This window comes from Chiloscyllium punctatum, chromosome 8 (genome assembly GCF_047496795.1).
Source record: "Chiloscyllium punctatum isolate Juve2018m chromosome 8, sChiPun1.3, whole genome shotgun sequence".
Lineage (NCBI taxonomy): Eukaryota > Metazoa > Chordata > Chondrichthyes > Orectolobiformes > Hemiscylliidae > Chiloscyllium > Chiloscyllium punctatum.
This window is the reverse complement of record NC_092746.1, coordinates 117,773,559-117,795,503: the sequence shown is the minus strand read 5'-3', so window position 1 is coordinate 117,795,503 and position 21,945 is coordinate 117,773,559. Positions and strand designations below refer to the sequence as shown.

Below are 21,945 nucleotides of genomic sequence, written 5' to 3'. Positions count from 1 at the left end.
GACTATTTAGAAAAGCATAGTGTGATTAAAGGAAGTCAGCATGGCTTTGTGAGGGGCAGGTCGTAACTCACAAATCTTATTGAATTTTTTGAGGAGGTGACGAGATAAGTAGGCAAAGATCGAGCAGTGGACATGGTGTATATGGACTTCAGCAAGGCATTTGATAAGGTTCGTCATGGTAGGCTCATTCATAAAGTCAGGAAGTATGGGATCCAGGGAGATGTGGCTGTCTGGATTCTGAACTGGTTGGCTGACGGAAGGCAGAGAGTGGTTGTAGTTGGAAAGTACTCTGCCTGGAGGTCAGTGTTGAGTGGTGTCCCTCAGGGGTCTGTTCTTGGCGTCTGCTCTTTGTAGTTTTTATAAATAACTTGGATGAAGAGGTTGAGGGGTCGGTTAGTAAATTTGCAGACGACAAAGGTTGGAAGTGCCATTAATAGTATCGAGGGCTATTGCAGGTTGCAGCATGACATAGTCAGGTTGTGGAGTTGGGCTGAGAAGTGGCAGATGGAGTTCAACCTGGATAAGTGCATAGTGATGCATTTTGGAAGGTCGAACTTGAATGCTGAATATAGGATTAAAGACAGGATTCTGGCAGTGTGGAGGAATAGAGGGATCTTGGTGTTCAAGTGCATAGATCCCTTAAAGTTGCCACTCAAGTGGATAGGGTTGTTAAGAAAGCACATGGTGTTTTTGGCTTTCATTAACAGAGGGATCGAGTTTAAAGCCGTGAGGTTTTGCTACAGCTCTTCAAGACCCTGGTGAGACCACGCTTGGAATATTGTGTCCAGTTTTGGTCGCCCTACTATAGGAAAGATACGGAGGTTTTGGAGAGGGTGCAAAGGAAGTTTACCAGGATGCTACATGGACTGGAGGGCTTGTCTTAGGAAGAGAGGTTGACTAAGCTTGGACTTTTCTTTCTGGAGAGGAGGAGGAAGGGAGGTGACCTGATTGAGGTATACAATGTAATGAGACACATGGATAAACTCAATAGCAAGAGACTTTTCACCAGAGCAGGATTGAGTGGCACGAGTGATTATACTTTTAAGATATCAGGAGGAAGGTATAGAGGAGATGTCAGAGGCAGGTTCTTTACACAGTTGTGAATGCATGGAATGCGTTGCCAGCTGTGGTGGTGGAAGCAGAGTCATTAGGGACATTTTAAGCGACTGCTGGACGTGGAAAGCAGTGAACTGAGGGGTGCATAGGTTAGGTTATTTTATTTTAGAATAGGAATAATCCTTTGCACAATATTGTGCAACCATTTTTGTGATTCATGCTCCAGAACACTTAGGTTCCTCTGCACCTAGGAATTCTGCAGTTGTTCTCTGTTTAAGTAATGTTCTGCTTTTTTATTCTTCCTGCTGAAGTGAACAACTCTGCATTTTCACATATTTGGCTCCATCTACCAGATTTTTGCCCATGCAACCTACTGTAGGCTCTTTTTGTTTTTTCAAACATACTTTCCTATTGATCTTTATGCCATCTGCACATTCAGCCACCATGCTTTCAGTCCCTTCATCAGTCATTGATATATATTGTAAAAAGCTGAGCACCTAGCACAGATTCCTGTGGGACTCCACTCATCACAATCTGCCAGGCAGATAAAGACCCGTTCATGCATACTGTGTTTTCTGGCAGCTAGCCAATCTTTTACCCATTTTAATACGTTACCCATGAGTTTCCACTTCAATAGATCGTCCTCTTACAATTTTTTCCTTCTATTATGAAGATACTTATGCTGAGTATTCTGAAATGTTCTTTTGGGTAATGTGACTGAACAAGCAATCCATAGGGTGAGGCTAATGCTCAGGAGATGAGTTCAAATTTAATGTAACAGCTGGTAGAACATGATCTGTCTGAGTAATGGTGACATTGAAATGACTATTGATTTTATAAAATCCCATTTGGTTCACTGGTGTACTTTTTAAGGAACGCAATCTGCCATCATTACCCCATTCTGCCCATCATGTGACTCTGGGTCCAAAGCAATGGTAATGATATTTAATTGCTTTTTGAAATTACCTAGTAAGTCACTTGTTTGCTGGGCACTTATAAATGAGTAACAAAATGGAACACTCCCCATACAAAAATTTTTATAACACCCTCAATTGTCTGCCACTTTTATGTTGATTTGTCTCCTAGCCTAATATCCCAGTTCATTTCAGCTAGTTGAGCTATCATGCCCACTCATATGGCCTTATTTTGTTGTTACATGTTGATTAAAATCACCCATGATTAATTGCCAACCATTTATTGCAAGCATCCACTTGATCTTTATACACTTTGTCCTACATTGTGATTATCGTTAGGGGACTTATAAACCATCCCTCTTGGTAACTTCTTTCTGTTTTCCCCTTCTATATCCTTATCTCTACCCAAACTGATACTATGTACTGATCTCCTGAACTATGGTTATCTCTAATTATTATACCATGGTCAGTCTTGAGCAAGAGTGTAACCCCTCCACCTTTACTTTGCTTTCTATTCTTCTGGAATACCATTTCACCCCTCACTTTTCAGTATGGTGTTACCTCCCATACAGTTTCCAGTCTGCTTGGTGACAGCCTCACCCCATTAAAGATCAACTGTCTTTTAATGTCAGGATTAAATATCATTTAGATGGAAATTCCCTTACCCTTTATTTGCCTTTATGTCAGGATTAAATTTACCACTATAAGATATACAATCTACCATTTACATATTACTGCAGTGTTTCCCACTCTGCATTAGATTTGCACAACACTTTGACCTCTCCAGCTGTGCTCTGCCTGAGGGAGGGAGAGGGGGCAAGGCCAGAGTAATGAAGGAGTCTTGAGAGGAACCCTATTGTAATGAACATTTTTTCATCTCCCTTCTTGAGGCCCAGTTGCATTTCCCATATGTCTAAGAGCAGAAGAGTACTTAGTTGCTTGTCAATGTGGCAATCAGTGACAGAGTTGTTACTTTGATGCTTTGTGAATTGCGGGCAGAGATGTGTGGACAATGAAAAGTGCTCCTGTTGTGGCCCAGCCAATACCCAGTATTGATTCAGTATTGCCTCATTACATTTACAGTCCCCTAGATTTAGAAATTAGGATGTCATTTTTTTGCCTTTTTTTTTAAACCTGAAATTTATTTTTAGAGTTCTGGTTCCAAATCTTGCCAAGTCCTTATACGTGAAAATTTACCAGCTGAATTTACAACATTCTTTTTCATTTCCAGATCATTTGGGGCGGCATGGTGGCTCTGTAGTTAGCACTACTGCCTCACAGTGCCAGGGACCCGGGTTTGATTCCAGCTTCGGGTGACTGTGTGGAGTTTGCACGCTCTCCCCGTGTTTGTGTGGGTTTCCTCTGGGTGTTCCGGTTTCCTCTGGGTGTTCCAGTTTCCTCCCATGGTCCAAAAATGCGCAGGTTAGGTGAATTGGCCATGCTAAATTGACAATAATAGTGTGTAAGTGAAGTGTAAATTAGTCGGGGTAAATGTAGAGTAATAGGATAGGGGAATGGGTTTGGGTGGGTTACTCTTTAGAGGGTTGGTGTGGACTTATTGGGCCAAAGGGCCTGTTTCCACACTGTAGGGATTCTATGATTCAACAATTCTTTGATTCATTTCATTTGTAAATGTTGATACTTCTCTACAATTGTGTCCATTCATGTTCACAAATAATGCAAACCTATTAATTTAACTTTTTCCAAAAAAATTTAACAAACTATGAAGTCAAATTCAAAACATGTCCTAATTCACTTCTTTAATTACAGACTGAAGCAGAGCTTGCAAGAAATTTTCCTGGAAAGCGAGTGTCTAGTTCAAACAATACACCTATTCCTCGCCTGCCTTCCAACCCTTCAAGAGTAGATCGTTTAATTGTTGATCAGTTACGCGAACAAGCTAGGGTATGATTCATATTTGTGTTTTGTTTAATTTTTTAACACAGTTTGTTCTTGTTATTTTTCCTGTTCTCTCAGGCCTTAATTTAGATGGAAATGGGCGAAACATAGGCAAATGGAACTAATTCAGTTTAGGATAGCTGGTTGGCATGGACAAGTGGACCAAAGGGTGTACTTTCATGCTGTAAGACTCTACCCAGTAAATCATTTATATACAATTTTATTTATTGTCTACTTGAAAAACTGTTTATAAAGAATATTGGATATGTACAAAGCATTTGTTAATGTAAATTGCAATTTGAAAACATTTGGTTATTCCCAGGCTAACTATTATTACTTATTGACTTTTCTTTCCTTGGCCACCAAATTAGAATTTTAAGAACAGATTTATTACTTGTACCAGCAAACACTAAGAATCATTAACATTTAATTTAAATTATGGAAGCGGTTTGACTATTTTCCATGATCTCTCTGGACTATGCAAGAAAAAAGCTGGTATGATAGTAATGGTCAATTTAGGGATCTGCCAAGCCAAGAAATTGTAAATAATGGTTGAATCTCCTCCTGTTGCTGTTGATGACCAAGCTGCATCATGATCTCTATTTTAAATCAAAGGGAATATTGGCATAGACAATAGGGTTGCTGTCTCTTTAGAGAGACAGTTGTTGGTGGTTTAACCTGAGAGGCACCATACCGCAGGTAAGCAAGAGTAGTAATGAAGAATATTTCTTCATGGTAATTTATCTGGTGCAGGAATTGAACCCAAGCTGCTGGGTCAATATGCATTACAAACCAGCCATCCCCCCAACTGAGCTAAGCAACCTCCATATTATGAATATATGACTTTGTCTTCACAAGGACAAGTGTGGTGGTCACTCCTGCTGATACTGTCATGAATAGATGTATCTGACAGGTGAAAGTGAGGTCTGCAGATGCTGGAGATTGAGTTGAGAGTGTGGTGCTGGAAAAGCACAGCACGTTAGGCAGCATTTGAGGAGCAGGAATATCGACGTTTCTGGCAAAAGCCCTTCATCAGGATATGTATCTGACAGGCAAGGTGGTAAGGATGAGATCAAGTATATTTTTCTCTCTTTTTGTTAGTTCCTTCGCTGCCTCCTACCTACTAGACTAGGTATATATGTCCTTTAGCACTTGGCCAGCTCGGTCAGTAGTGGAGTCACTCATGGTGATGGACGTTGAAGAACCTGGCGCAAAGTACATTTGCTACCCTTAGTGCTTCCTTCAAGTGTTGTTTAATCTGGTGGAGTTCTGAATTCATTAATGGAGATGTGATCAGGAAGTTTCCTTACCATGTTTGACCTGATGCCATAAGACTTCATGTTCAACAACAATGTTGATGAACCCCAGCACAACTCTCACTCTGACACCATTTTTGGAAAGTTTGTCCTATTAATGGAACAGCACACATCTGGTGATGGTGATTCTGGCATCTGGGACAATGTCAGTGTGGTAGTGTCATATTCCATGAATATGACTATCAGGTTTTTGCTTGAGCAGTCTCTGAGATGACTCTCCCAATTTTGGCACAAGTCTAGATGCTGGTAAGGAGGACTTTGCAAAGTCAATGTTGTTGTTTCTTGTGCCTCAATGTGTGAATGACATGCCTCCGACCACTTCTAGGAAGTTTGGTTAAACAGATGATCTGGCCCTTGCTACCCAATCAACTCTCAGCAGTTCCTTGTCCCAGGACTTCGAGGTGACAGAGTAATCGTTAACTACAGGCATCACCATCCAAATTCAACTGAGACCACAGTCACTTCTTTACACCTCAGCAACTAACTGTGAACTTCCGGTATCTCCCAGCACATCAGACAGGAATGACCCATATCCCAGGTACCTTGGAGTCCACTTGAATTTGCAAAACGGTCATAGAAAAGACCAAGATCAGAATAAACATTGTCTGGAAACTAAAGCACCTCCATTCTGGGTACTGCTAGCCATACTTCTTTTTGTCTGCTGTTTAGAATATACTCCCCTCTTTGGTCAGAGGGCAGCCACAAAAATACTCAAATTTCTTTTCACTGGAGAGTAGGAGATTAAGGGGCGACCTTAGAGGCTTATAAACTCATGAGGCGTATAGATAAGATGAATGGCAGATATCTTGAGGGTGTGGATTTCAAGACTAGGGGGACATATTTTTAAAAGATTTTAAACAGTCCTAAGGGGCAATTTGTTTTTAGTCGTTCATGTGTGGAATGAATTTCCAGAGGAAGTGGCGAATGTGGGTACAGTTACAATGCTAAAAGATATTTGGATAATTAATTACATGAATTAGAAATGTTTGGAGGGATATGAGCCAAGGGTAAGCAGGTGGGACTAGTTTAGTTTGGGATTACAGTCAACGTGGACTTGTTGGACCAAAGTGTCTGTTTCTTGCTGTATGACAATATGACTATCTCCATTAGTATCCCTGATGAACCTCATCATACACTGAAATGAATGCCTGTACAATAGCTCCCAGTCCTACTTAATATCTCAGCACCTGATGTACAACAGATGACAAAAATGCTGAGTTTGACCTCACTGAAGCTGATTCCATGAAAACCTACAGAACATACCAACCTCTGATCATGAAAACCTTTCTGGAGTTCTCTGAAAGCTTTGAAGTATGCAGATTTTGCAAAAAAAGGTCAAATCATCTGATGAAGCAGAATTATGCCGTTTAGCCCCTCAAGCCTATCCTATAATTCTCTAAGTTAGGAGAAGCTATGACTCTTTAGAGCAGAAGGGGGGATTTTATAGAAATGTATAAGATCATGAGAGGCATGGATAGGGTGAGTACACTCAGTCTTTTTCCCAGGGTTGGGGAATCGAGGACAAGGGGGCATCAGTTTAAGGTTAGAGGGGAAAGAATAAAAGGGGATGTGCAAGGCAACTGTTTTACATAGAGGTAGAATTCATATGGAATGAGCTGCTAGTGGAAGTGGTTAAGGTGGGTTAATACACATTTAAAAGGCATTTGGGCAAATACATGGATAGGAAAGGTTTAGAAGGATATGGGCCAAGTACAGGGAAATGGAGTTAGCATAGATGGACGTTTTGGTTGGCATGAACCAGTTTGGGCTAAAAGACCTGTGTCCGTGCTGTTGGACTCTATAACTCTTAAGTTCATGCCTGATCTGATATATACCTTTTTTTCCCAAGCCACCTCATTTAGGCCTCAAGTCGATGATTTCATCATCTGTCTACCTCCTCTTTAAATATTTGAAGTGACCTAGCTCCATAATTCTTTGGGGTAGGGAATTCTAAACAATCACAATTCTCTGAGAGAAGAAATTCCTTTGCATCTCAGTTTTAAATGAATGCCTCCTTATTCTTTAACTCTGTCCCCTAATTTGAAATTCCCGCACTAGTGGATACATGTTAACATTTACCCTATCAGCTCCCTCAGAATCTTTCTTCTTCTAATGAAAAAGGCTGAACCTGTTTTCTCAGTAAATCAGTCCCTTAATCCTAGTAATCAGCCTAGTGAATCTCTTTTGAACTGCCTCCAATTGCAGTATCTCTTTTCTTAAAAGCATAACCTCACCAACACCCTATACATTTGTAACAAGACTTTGCTATTTTTAAACTTGAACGCCATAGTATTGATGGTTAAAATTCTATTTATCATCTTAATTACTTGATGAGTGATTTGACTGTAGATCCTGTGGATTTGGCCTCCCTGAGCTAACAGGATTTGCATTCCCCTTGCAAGGACATTACATCTTGTTCATAAAAGGAATTAAAGGACAGCTTAGCATGAAACTGATTTTACCCAGATTAAACTTTTTATTATATTGTGAATTAATGTGGCTGACAAAAATTTGGATTGAAGAATTCGCCTAACAGCTTATGGTACTGTAAGTTGGCTGGCTGAACTGCACATCCGTAAATCTGCAAGAAAAGGTGGTTGAATATAAATCAAATATCCATTGATGGCTCACAGCACTTCATGAACATTGCATATCCACATAGCCTAGATGAAGTTGCTCCAATGGTAGGCCAATGCAATTCTTAGCAATAACTTCTGGTTTCAGAAGTTGCTGCCACACATAGACTTTGGAGGTCCATGCAAAAGAGAAAAATATCAGTGGGGATGTAACTTAACTATTAGATCGAAATTGAAATTACGAATCTCACATATAGCTAACATAGTATTAGTGCCTTTCAGCGTGGAAGAGAATGGGGATTTTTGTCTCCAAAAAGACTATGTAGTGGTTATTCTTAGACAGATGTATCTGCTAGGTACATTCATGAGGACGAAGCCAAGTAGGCTTTTACCCCTTTTTGATTCTCACATTACCCTCTACTTGAGCAGTCTGAGGTATTTATCATCCCTTCAACAGATGTCACCTCAATACTAGAGTGTCAGCCTTGGTTTTTATGGCAATTGAACCCATAACCTTCTGACTGTGACTATCAATTGAGCCATGATTGAGTTTGGTAAGCAGCTTCATGGCAGAGATTATATTTTTCCATTTTGTTTTTGTAAATTGGAGATGTACGAGAAACTTCATGGGGAAGTACTTACCATTATACTGCTTAGCACTGTTAAATTTGAAAATTTAGTGTTCACTAAGAATGGAAGCATTTCTGACTATAGTTTTAATTGTATGGCAGGTCTTGACCTTGTTTGGCAAAATGGAACGCCTTCAAAGTTCTCCCATTCATGCTAATATATCTTCAACTCTCAATTGTCATTTGGAAGCCATTCATGTCACGCAAGCACGTCGTAAAGATGAAATAATTAATGCTACAAATCGTCAGAGGCAGGGAGCGCCTCGCTACAATGATGACAAGGGTAAGCAGTTCTTCACAATGTATTAGCTTCTGGTGTAGATGGTCACACAAAAGAGAATTGAATTTGCTATTGTTAAAATATTGTTGTCTTTGTATGGGAAGTTGAACATAGTACATTACTGTCATTCCAACTGATAAATCCTATGAGACTGTACCCCTTTCGTAAATATTAGTATCACTGTTCTGCCTCTCTCAACCTTAAACAAATACAAAACCAAGGTATCCTTTGGTTACTTACAAAGCACTGAAAAATGAACAGATTATTATTTGACAACTCCCTAGTCTGTAATAAAAATACAAAAAAAATTCTGTTCTTGATGAAACTTGATGCTTGTTAAAGAGCTTATAAATAATAGATCACAAAGTTTTCAAAATATGCTGTACTAAATAATTGCCATTTGACTGTGCTGACTGATTCCTGTCTTGTTCTCTATCATTTGGTTGCTGTAATCCATAAACTGATCTTTTTCCAGAATCACTCGACATCAATACCTCTCAATATCTATGATAATCGCTTTACGTGTTTTGTTTCACAGATGTGTTGGCTTTGGCAGCTGCCATAAAGGATTTGACTATTTCAACACGTAAGGCCCGTACTGCTCTCTGGTGTGCATTGCAGATGATCTTGCCAAAATGTTTCCTGGGCACTGTAGTCAAGCAAGTTGAAATTGAAAAGGCATTAAAACAACTTGGTCAGGGGAGTGCTACTGTCAAAAATGATGATAAGAGACTTGCTGAAGAGAAAATTGTGGAAAAGCCTGAATCTGACCTTGCTGGACATGCACCAATAAAAATGGAAATTGATTGTAAGAGAGAAGTGTGTTGAAAAAGCAACAGCTTAAAATGCAACTGCGTTCTATTCTGTGAGTTCTGCTATGGAATATGTCAAACTGTGGATGAAGTGTTTAAAGCACTATTGCGTATCTGTTTGCGTTGTATGAACTTCTAGGATTAATGATGAGCCACGTTTTTTTAAAAAAAGCTTGCCGAAATTTGAAATTAACCTTGTAATCTGAATGGTAAGGGCAAGTTGATTACCTGAGAAGAGAGGAGGAATGATGTGGAACAATGAAATTTGATCTCAGTACAAGTGTGAAATTTTGATCACCATTTCTATAAGATCCTGACACTACATTTGTGCTGTAAGAAGTAATTTCAGCTGCATCAGGATATTGACAAACTTATTTCTATTTGAAACTGGCTTTGGTATGTGTTAATATCACTAGATCATAACCAGGCTGTTCAGGAGATTGCACCACATCTTGTGCAGAAGAGGGGAGAAACCAAATAATTGTTTTTTTTAGTACTGAAACAAGATTTTGAATTTTAGTGAATGAAGTAATTATTAGTGAAGAAATAATGAACCACTGTGGCACTACTAAGGGAGTAGAGTACTGTTGCAGTTTTATGTAGCACCCATTTCGACCTGATTTTGACATGTTGGAGAACTGTCGAGAACTACAGTCGTTTGCCTTTTTAGTTTCTAAATTGCAATATAATTTCTATTGCGTTGAGTTTATTCAAAAAGCCAATCAATGAAGCAAGTTCTTTTCTTTTACGCTTTGTGGTTATGTAGAATATTTCTTAATTAAATTTTAAATTATGAAATATTATTGAAAACTAAAATGTTCCATTCTGAGGAATATTAATAAATGTCATTAAACCTGTTTAACTGGGGATTAACACAACTGTAACATTGAACTGGTTTAAAAAAAAGTAATGGTGCTAAAATCAACTAGAAGTGAACAATTTCATTATTTAACAGGTTATTTTCATATTCTACTGACATTCTGTGCGTTATTACAGAATTTGTTAGAATCTCTTGTCTTTCTTTGAACTAGTGTGCCGTGGTCAGATTCTAAATTTAGTTTAGGCACTGGAACTTTGGAACAGTACTGTCCACTTTCCAAAGTATTGTGATACCAATAAGGTTTGAGAAAATTTAGAAAAACAGAATTGGAATTGGATCATTTTTAAATTAAAAGTAACTACATAGATAATTGGGAATTTGATTACTTTATCTCTCAAATTTTCTTCAACTTTGTAGTCACGCGAATAAATTAGATTGTAATGGCAACTGAAACATTCATAACCAAAAACAGGGCTATTTTTAAAAAAATGTATTTACCTATCCAATGAGTTAACAAGATTTTCATAACTCACAGGTTAGGAAATTGTAGAGTTATGAGATATATTACTTAACAATTCTATTTGATATTATTTGTTAAAGAAATGTACTGTTATGTGCCTGTGCATTGAAGAACAATTAGCTAGTAATGTTAAGCACTTAAAAACAGTCATCCAATTCGTAACATGATGAGATATTTTAGTTATAGGTTTCTTTTTTTTCAGATGAGCAAAATGAAAGAATTGCACATGCAATGAGATCCCCGGCAATTAAACATGCACCAGTAACTTTTAATTTGGTTTCACTTCACAAACCGATCCATTCTTCAATTTGAACTCCAGAAAGGGAAGGGGAGTTATAAAGAATGATATTTTTATGTAATTTGTCTGATTGCAGTTAATAGCCTATGAAACAAATTGGTGCCATAATACAGCTAACTAATAATAATTTTGCTGGAACCCATATTCTCCAAAAATGTAACATATTTCATTTTGAAACTTTGTTATTTTATAGCATTACTGCTATCTTGTCACTGTAATGATGCACGATAATTTATGGTACAATTGGCATTTGTGGTCCATTGTACCTTGTACATGTGCATTTGAACATCTATAGTGAGGTCTGGTGGGTTACTTCACTAATTATGGACCTATTATAATCAAACCCAAACCAGTATTCACACACTCATCTGCAGAAACGGTCATTAGATAGCATTAGCTTTGTCCTATGTATTTTTATTCTTTCTCACTTCATTGGAGATACTGGGATTTTTTTTTAAAAACGTGCCACACAGCTGTAGAACTATCCCATTATAGTAAGCACCCAATTTTCAATTTTCTTTCAAACCTACATCAGTTTTACACTGTTAAATTAAAAATTGACTCAGCATCAATCCTGAAATGTTCTGATTTCTTTGGCTAACTACTATATTACGTGCATTTGCCAACTAATAAAAAGTTTGAAGCACGTTGTAGTATTTAACTGCACTGATAAGCACTGCCTCAACTAAGTTTTTCAGTTGGGGGAGAGGGTTTGTTGTTTTCAAGTAACAGGGAGTTGGCTCCCATTAAAGCTAATAATTTCCATGCTGAATATGTTGCATCATATCTTAATTTACTTTATACTATTTTCAAGGAAGGGAAGAAAACAAAAATAGCTAGATTTTCTAATCTCTAATTTTCTAATAGTGATGCCAATTGAGTTCAGACAAAAGAATTTAAACTTCAAGATACAAATTGAATTTTCAGCAAAAAAGTTTCTTTCAGGTTATAAATATGAATCCTTTCTAAGGAAAATAATAGCATGTTAACTACAAATGAAAATTCAGTCGCATCTTGACTGACAATTGTTCCTTTAAATTTGTTGGTTTTAGTAGGGTGCATTGCTCAGTTCTGGAATCTGTAGACCAGTATTTTTTTCATGAGTTTATATTTTTTAAAAATTCAAGTTGACTGGTTAGAAAAAAAATTTCATGAAGCTTAAATACACATGTTAAACCACATTGGGGGGAAACAAGACTCTTATCTTTTGTATGCATCATCCGTTCCATGACCCATATCTCCAAAATGGTGAAAACAATTAGGCAAATTGAAATCTTAGCAGTAATGCTGGTGACCTTTCACCATCAATGAGAAGCCTTTTCCAGTGTGTTTCTGGATTTTACTGAAGCATTCCTTCAGAATTGCTGTTGAAAGTAAAACAAATTTGTGGTTAATTAAGGAAGGTGACTTTTTTTGCTGTATTGTCATTATTTTGTAGTGTACTTATGCAGAAATTATTATTTTAAACATAGCCAGTCAATTAATTTTATAAAATTAAGTCAAAAGGCATCGAAATGATTAATTTTTGTTAAAACCAAAAAAAATGTATGGTTAATGTGGGAGGAAGGATTTTCTGTTTGGTCCTCGGCAAAATTGTCAGTGTTGTTTATAAATTTGCTGTCACAAGTAGCATACAAATTAAATTTTTCTTAGCCCTTTCACAATTTTTTATTTTTAAAAATTCTAGTGATACTGATATTTAGCCTATTTGATAATTGTCTTTTATGCAAGTTTTGTCTTTTTTTAAAATGGGAGTTAAAGCAACCCACCCAAATATACATGTTCAATAAATCACATTTTGTCTCATCATGCAAATTAGTATAAATACTAAATTAATCTCTTAGTGAAATGTTGATATAAGAGGTAACTGGACTGTTCTTTTGAAACTCACATTTGAAACTCATTCTTCCAATCTAAAAACCTGTTTTTCTCCTGAATTGTTGTATAATCTATTCAAAAAAACAAAATACTTTTTGTTACCTGGTTGGCTAAGGTTGTTGAATTAGGAAACAAGTGACAGCTTGAAGTTACCTATTTTGAGAATCTAGGAACAGAACTGGGTGCAAATCTAGGAACAAAAGTTTTACTTGCTCATTTGAAAAACATCCACCAGAATCCTGTTGGGTTGTTAATTAAAATTGAGAGGTAATTATAAATTATAATTATGAACTACTCAACTGAGGAAATGTAATCCAACTTGTTTAGTGTGGTATTTAACATAGTGCAATCTTTGTAACGTAGTCATCATCACTGCATTACAGAATTAAAAGACTGAATGAATGCATATGAGTGCTACATAACGTGGATAATCTCATTTTAGTCTATAATTTGCATAAAATGTTTAAGAAAGAAAAAGAACTGTTACTCAGGATTAGTTCTTCAAATTACTAACCCTCTATGGTGGGGAAATAATAAATGTTGTACTTTGATTTAGAAAGCACTTAATGAAGACAAATAGATTTTTTTTGTAGTTATCAGTTTGAGGGATTATAATTTTTAAAGCATTCCATATTTATTTTAATATTGATTCAATCTTAATTTAAATTCAGATTTAGTATCTAATGTACTGTATTAATGGGATTATTCTTGCCAAACCTTCCTAATCAGATTAACTGTTTACTCAGGAAATATATATTTAATATTTAGTTTTTTGGGTTGTATGTGCAAAGTATTTTTCACAAATTTAACTGTGTACAATACTAGGTTACCAAAGCTATTTTTGTTTAACTGATTTATTTCTAGAATTTTGGAACCATTTAGGGACTGGAGACATTCTATTACATAGAGCTAGTCATATGCTAGTTTTCATACTTGGGCTTAGACAATCAGAAGTCTTGCGTCTTAAAGCATTGTGAATGTAGAGAAGGTTTGAGATATTTATAGGACTATTAACATAGGTCAAAATTGTTTATTCATTCATATTACACTAAACTCTTTTGTCAATTTAATGCTTTTAATAAAAATGACCATGTGATCTCATTTTTGAAAAATGGTATTATAAACTAGGTAGTATTCATAGTTTATATTTGGAGAGATTGGCTCAGGGAGAAATCCCTTTGGGACTATTCTATGAGATTTGATTTAAAGGCAAAGTAGTAGCACCCACTGAAATTACATTAGTTCTGCGTATGCATAAAATTATTAAAAGGCAACATTGAGAGTCTTTGGGTTTAATTATCTTAAGATCTATGGTTAACACCAACCAACAATCAATTTTTAATTATTTTGATTCATTCATGGTATGTAGGCATCAATGACTGGGCTAACATTTATTGCCCATCCTATATTTGTCAGTTCCTAGAGACAATTAAGAGCCAGCCACATTGCTGTGGGTCTGGAATCTCCTCTTCAAATTGAAACAAATGAAGAAATGGCAGTCTGAATAACTTTCCAAATTTGACCCTGTGTTTCATTTTACATATTTTTAAAAGGTTCTTTTAAATGGAATATATGTTCCTAATCTCTAAACTTAATTTCCTAGGCATTCCGTAAATGCAAATTGTTGAGTGTTGACATAAGTATTACTTCCCTTTAAATGTTCAGGAAACCACCAAATTGATTTTGTTTAAAAGTCAGATTTCATGTGTTCCTTATGAAAATGTAAAACATTTACTAGGTACTAGAGGAACCTCAATTATTTGAATGATACAGGCAGGGAGTATTTTGTTCGGATAATCGAATGCCAGCTAACACTGTTTAGCGTAGCATCAGGACCTTGTGATATTCTCCAGATAATCTGAAATTCGGATAGTTGAATGCAGGATAATTGAGGTTCCTCTGTACATCAAAAACATTACCCCGACCAACAACTCCACCCACAATCATGGGTTTTCAAGCACAGAAGTAGAAACTTTATATCCCCTAATCTTTAATGAATGCTTGTAGTCACAACATTATATCATGAAGATGACTGTGTAGTTATATTTATTAATTAATTCAGACATTAAAACCAATACTACAGAGCACTATTTTGCATTCTGAATTACCTAATTATTTTTATCAAGGCATATATTTTACTGTTGGCTGTCAATATTTTGGAATTCAAAGAGAGAAAGTTTCCTTTTAGAAAGTGAATTTTAAAATTCAGTAATTAAATTTGTTGAAACATTCCAGGTACATTAATCTCTGGAAAAGAATGATGATACAATTAATCTTTATAGTTATTATAGCCCACAGACAATTTTAACGACCAATGTTTCTGAATTTATAAAGGTTGTGGTTTTCAGTCAAAATCCACAGAGATCAGTGCTGCCTTTTATAACCTAGATTGCAACATGCCTTTGTATAATAGGTTTACAATTCTCATTTTTGGTATAAATTTTATGGAACTAGTTTGCTACAGATTTTAATAAAGCATTAAAACCGTACACATTGAAATGTACGGCAATGTGACCTACATAAAGAAGGGAATAAAAGATGATTTGCTTGTGCATTTTTGAAAATCTTAGATTTTGTTTACACAAATTTATTTTTGTAGCCATACTGGATTGTGCTCTAGTAATGAATGTATTGGGCATTGTAGATTCTTCTTTGGGTTACATACGTTAATTTGTATTCATGGTGTGTGTAATCTTTCTAAATCATTTTGTGTATTTTAAAAATGGTAATGTGCCTTTTACTGATGTTTTATTTTAAATGGTAAAAAGCTGTATTTATGTTGGATTCAGCAGCTTTATAATTAAACTTGTTACTACTGATGTTTAAAATATTGTTAGTTTCTGCTAGCTGTTCAGAAAATTAATTACATAAGATGTGACAATGTATAGCTAACAGTGCAGCATGCTAATTTTCTTAAATGTATTTGTATTAGTCTGGTTCAGTAAAAGGCATGAGGCACTTGCTTAATGGTACTATTGTGAAATCAATCAACCTTCACTGGTATTTAATGGCATGGAATGTAATTTATGCAATAATCTAAACTATCTTCATCAAATGAAGAGTATGTTATCTATTATGTTAGTATGTTCTATCCTGGATCAGTGTGAAATTTGCTAACAACTTAATAGGTTTTAGGTGCTAGAATGTTATGGAGCACTTATTTTCCCCTTTCTTACTATGTTAATTTAACAAATAAGGGGTTTGCCCACAATACCTCTGCCCTTGGTTGAAAATTTAAGCATTGTGGTACTTCAATATTTCCAAGTTTTTTAAATGTTTAATCATGTCTTTTGCCTTGATCACCATTGTTAGATTTAATACAATATACAGGAAGTTTGGTTTGCCTAAGGAAAGATATTGACATGATTGCCCCACAAGAACACCTAATTTATATTCAGGGGAGATTTAATTATTGTAGTCTGTTAGCTTTGCGTTAACAAAGGGAAAAAAAATTCTAAAGCCAAATAATTTGAGCTCTGAATAATTTAATCTTTTCACTGCACTTTCCATGCTCAATGTGGTTTTTAACCAATGCAACTAACTGTTTAATTTCAATAGCATTTATGTAAGTTGTGCTTTATCCAGAGACTAACTGGAACTGAGCATGTTTCTAAATCACTGGATTTCTACAGTATCTTTATGATTTGTCTAAAATAGGAATTCCAATGTTTTCTTAAGGTAGAAGTGTTCAGATGCTTAAGACCAGTGTGCAATTGCAGACTTCTCCTGTGAGAGTGAGGTGTTAGAAAAGATGGTCACGATATTATCAACTTTGAGGATAACAATGTTCACTAAAAGATGCTCTCATCAAATACTGGGAAGAAAATAACCTGTGTTGCTGCTGCTGCATAAATATTATGGGAAAAATATTTTAGTTCCTATTGTTAGAATCATGTGGTTAGGTTGCTCTGTTCTGGAAGGTGTACAAGATGTCGTTTGATCTATAAATTCAGTATAGGACAAGGACTGAAACTTGATCACAGAGGAGAAGTCTGCAGTGCATATATGTGGACCAATCATAACATTCTGTTAATGCTGTTTAATTATAAATATACTGTCTTTGTGAATCACTTAAACAATATTTTGTTACAAATGTTGCTGAATTCTGTCTTGCTAACAATCAAATTTTTGTTTATCGCAGACATAGCTTTCAAGTGCTGAATTATTTTAAAAGTTGCAGTTTATATTTAACTGGGGTGTGTAGCAGCATTGGAGCTCTGTTTTAAAAACAGTTTGAACATTAGCCCATTACTGCGAAGAAATAAAGTTTAAATTAGTTTGATGTTAACCTTTGACTGTTCTTATTCTTGGGTATGGAACTTATGGGTGGAATTTTGTGCCTTGAGTGATTTGCAATAGTGAGAAGTGATAGAAAATACAAAACTCTGAAAAAAATCTATAATCTCTATTAATAAAACATTTTCTGACATTCCCCTCAAGGTTTAAACAGCAACTTTAGAATCACCGAGTGATGGCTGTCTTATTCCCAAGTATTTGTATTTCATTAGTAGCCCAACTTGCCTGTTTGCAGCTTACAATTCTGTCCTTCAAGAAAATAGAAGGTTTTAATTCCTGAAATTTAAAATGGTAACCTTGCGACAGCAGCTCCCTATATGCTTTTGTTCAACTCAATTCTGTATTCATCACCGCATCCCAGCATGCTCCATATACTCAAAGATGTGTAGGTTAGGTGAATTGGCCATGCTAAATTGCCCATCATGTGCAGGCTAGGTGGATTAGTCATGGGAAATGTAAGTTAGGGTAGAGGGATGGATCTGGGTGGGATGCTCTTTAGAGGGTTGGTGCAGACTCTGGCTGAATGGCCGCCTTCCACATTGTGGGGAGTCTATGATTCTCCATACTTCTAGTTCCCTCGCAGCGAACTGAGACTAACTTTGCTTTCTGTTCCATATTCTCAGTGTAGGCAGTTAAACAGCACATTATGAAAGACGGTTCCTGGAATGCAGCATTTGAATTGCTGTTGAGATGTTTAAATATTAGATTCCTGACACTATGGAAACAGGCCCTTCAGCCCAACAAGTCCACACCCACCCTCCGAAAAGTAACCCATTCAGACCCATTCCCCTACTCTATATTTAACCCTGACTAAAGCATCTAACACTATGGGCAATTTATCATGGCCAATTCACCAGACCTGCACATCTTTGATTGTAGGAGGAAACTGAAGCACCCAGAGGAAACCCATGCAGACACGACGAGAATCAAACCCGAGTCCCTGGCGCTATGAGGCAGCAGTGCTGCCCCATGCTGTTCCCAGTGGTATGAACATTGCAATGCCCAGGCAGTGGTGAGCACTTCTGCCTTTCCATGAGACAGATTTCATAGAGGCTAGTTGCATAATTCTAATTAACGATTAATCGTTGCACTAATTTCCACAGGAACAGGAGTCAGTGCCCCCCACTGGAGAATGATAAGATTCTGATCTGCATTGGGTATTGGGAAGAGAGTAGTGGTGACTAAGAGATTTTAGGATGGGATGTAGCTAATGCCAAGTAAGCTGTGTGACCTGGTTAGACTGACTGGGGCAAGACATGGGGCTGGCTGTGCTAGGTTGTGTTAACCATAATGACAAATACCTTGAGCAGCCTGTTTTGTCCTGGATGATGTCAAACTTCCTGAGTGTTTTTGGAGTTGCACTCAGCCTGGCAAGCTGTGCCTTGCAAAGATGAACAGACTTTGGGAAGTCAGTGAGTTACTCGCTATAGAATTTCTAACTTCTGACCTGCTCTTGTAGCCAATATTTATATGGCTGACCAGCAACTAAACTGGACCAATGACAACCTCCAGGGATGCTAATTGTGTGGAATTCAGTGATGGTCAGGCCATTGAGTGTCAAGGGTTGATGGTTGAGTTGTCTCTTGTTGGAGACTATCATTGCCTAGTATTAGTACGGCATGAATGTTAACTTGTCACTTTTCAGAGTTGATGTTTTGGGACTGATGAAAGGTCCTGCCCGAAACATCAACTCTCCTCCTCGGATGCTGCCTGTGCTTTATCCAGTGCCAAACTTTATCGACTCTGACTCTCTAGCATCTGTAATCCTCACAATCTCCTACTTGCCACTTTTCAGCCTAAACCTGGATATTGTCCAGGTCTTGTTGCATTTGGACATGGACTGAGGTGCCATGAATGGTGCTAAACATTGTTCAATAACTAGTAAACATTGCCACTGGATCTTATAATGGAGGGAATGTCATTGATTAAGCATCTGAAGGGTGTTGGATACTATCCTAAGGATGTCTGGAGTTGAGATGACTGACCTGGACAATAACAACCAATCCACTTTGTTCCAGATATTTCAACCAACAAATAGTTTTCTCCTTGATTCCCCTTGGCTTTGGTTTGCTAGGACTCCTTTACACCACACTTGGTCAAGTGGGTCCTTGATGTCAAGGACAGTCCCTCCCATCACCTTACCACAAAAAGACATGGCCCACTCTCACTAGTATCCTTACAGATAAGGAAGGACACCACTTCAACTGGAACAACACATCCATCCTAGGACAAGCCAAACAGAGACATGCATGAGAATTCCTAGAATCATGGCATTCAAACTGGAACTCTACAACAAACACATTGACTTGGATCCCATTTACCACCCCTTGAGAAAAAGAACAGGAAATTATGTCACCAACCCAAGGAAACCTAAATACAAATAGAAAGCTGGCCATACCACCAAGTACTTCATGCAGAGGCTCACTGATGATGTTACCTAGTATGGTGACGAAATGTCAAACAAACCTTGTAGCTCTGCGAGCAAACCTATATCCTGAGTCTCTTCCCATCTTTGGAATTAAGTTCTTCTGTCCATGTTTGAGTCAAAGTTGTAATGAGATCAGGGTGGATAAAGTGTGGAGCTAGAAAAAGCACAACAGGTTAAGCAGCATTGGGGTGGAGGGTGCTGAGCAATCCTGGTGGGACTCAAATTTGTCTTTGGTCTCTGGTCTTTGTGCCAAGTATGTCCAAGAAAAGTGCTGAGAATACCACCAAGATTTCTTCACTGCACTGACCTCATCAAAAACATTTGACTCAGTCAAGTGGAAAACTTGCCTTTAAAATCTAGACTAATGTCAAGGAAGACTGTATGGTAGCCACCGTACTATATGCAATCTATCTATAAGTGGTCACTGATCATATCAAAGTTCAATAGCCTCTCCTGTGAGTATTAAATGTCCCCTACATTTAAAGCTGTCATCCCCATCTGAACCATAAACATCACACTTCACAAGCACGATTGGCAGTTTGCAGATGATGTGCCTTTAAGAGAGATTTGTTCTGTGTTGTTTCTTTTGCAAAGAGGTTTTGCCACTGTGGTTCCAGAATGTCAGCTTCAGAAGCAGTGGGTTAACAGCATTGAGATCCCTGAGTTTTTAAATTAGTCAAAAGAAGCATGGTGGAGTCAGCCTGACAGACCAGTGGTTTTGTTTTGCCTCCAGTTGGGGTTTAGAGTTGTCTGTTGAACCTAATTGATGTAGCTCACTTGTTCTCTCTGATGGTCCATAACAAACTGGGAACTCTTGGTGGGATCAATATCTCTAATTCCAAGTTAGGTTTAGGCTTAATGTACTCAAAGAAGTTGAGTGCAAGTGTTGGTGTTCTCTTTTCGGGCATTGCATTTGATTTGTTTAAATAGTCTGTCATGTGAATATACTCATGGCATTTTGATAGGGAAGGCAAGTACAAAGAGAATGTGGTACTTGAACAGCTCCATGTGAAGATCCAAATCCAGATGATTCTAAATTTTATATCCCTCAAGTTAAATTGGACAAGGGATGTCTCAAAAATTGGGATAAACTATTGTGTTACCTTCCAGAAGAAACTAAAAATAACTTGGAAGTTATTACAAGGGAAGGCGATGACCTAGTGGTATAATCGCTAGACTATTAATCCAGAGTCTGGATTAGTGCTGCTGGAAGAGCACAGCAGTTCAGGCAGCATCCAACGAGCAGCGAAATCGACGTTTCGGGCAAAATCATCAGGAATAAAGGCAGTGAACCTGAAGCGTGGAGAGATAAGCTAGAGGAGGATGGGGTTGGGGAGAGAGTAGCATAGAGTACAATGGGTGAGTGGGGGAGGAGATGAAGGTGATAGGTCAGGGAGGGGAGGGTGGAGTGGATAGGTGGAAAAGGAGCTAGGCAGGTCGGACAAGTCAAGGGGACAGAGCTGAGCTGGAAGTTTGAAACTAGGATGAGGTGGGGGAAGGGGAAATGAGGAAGCTGTTGAAGTCCACATTGATGCCCTGGGGTTGAAGTGTTCCGAGGCGGAAGATGAGGCGTTCTTCCTCCAGGCGTCTGGTGGTGAGGGAGCGGTGGTGAAGGAGGCCCAGGACCTCCATGTCCTTGGCAGAGTGGGAGGAGAGTTGAAATGTTGGGCCACGGGGTGGTTTGGTTGATTGGTGCGGGTGTCTCGGAGATGTTCCCTAAAGCGCTTTGCTAGGAGGCGCCCAGTCTCCCCAATGTAGAGGAGACCACATCGGGAGCAACGGATACAATAAATGATATTAGTGGATGTGCAAGTAAAACTTTGATGGATGTGGAAGGCTCCTTTAGGGCCTTGGATAGAGGTGAGGGAGGAGGTGTGGGCACAGGTTTTACAGTTCCTGCGGTGGCAGGGGAAAGTGCCAGAATGGGAGGGTGGGTCGTAGGGGGGCGTGGACCTGACCAGGTAGTCACGGAGGGAATGGTCTTTGCAGAAGGCAGAAAGGGGTGGGGAGGGAATATATATCCCTGGTGATGGAGTCTTTTTGAAGGTGGCGGAAATGTCGGCGGATGATTTGGTTTATGCGAAGGTTTGTAGAGTGGAAGGTGAGCACCAGGGGCGTTCTGTCCTTGTTACGGTTGGAGGGTGGGGTCTGAGGGCGGAGGTGTGGGATGTGGGCGAGATGCGTTGGAGGGCATCTTTAACCACGTGGGAAGGGAAATTGCGG

General features: G+C 38.0%; 1 protein-coding gene across 3 annotated transcripts in view; it reads left to right on the top strand.

Annotated features, from left to right (window-relative positions):
• Positions 1-17,286, top strand: part of LOC140480839 (meiosis-specific coiled-coil domain-containing protein MEIOC-like) — an 81,144-nt gene extending 63,858 nt beyond the window's left edge. For all 3 annotated transcript variants that reach the window (XM_072576308.1, XM_072576309.1, XM_072576307.1), the window contains 3 exons: positions 3,741-3,875; positions 8,493-8,673; positions 9,209-17,286. In XM_072576308.1, the coding sequence (XP_072432409.1) occupies positions 3,741-3,875; positions 8,493-8,673; positions 9,209-9,498 (606 nt within the window). In that variant the 3' untranslated portion in view covers positions 9,499-17,286. The remainder of the gene's footprint in view (positions 1-3,740; positions 3,876-8,492; positions 8,674-9,208) is intronic.
• The last annotated feature ends 4,659 nt before the right edge of the window (positions 17,287-21,945 follow it).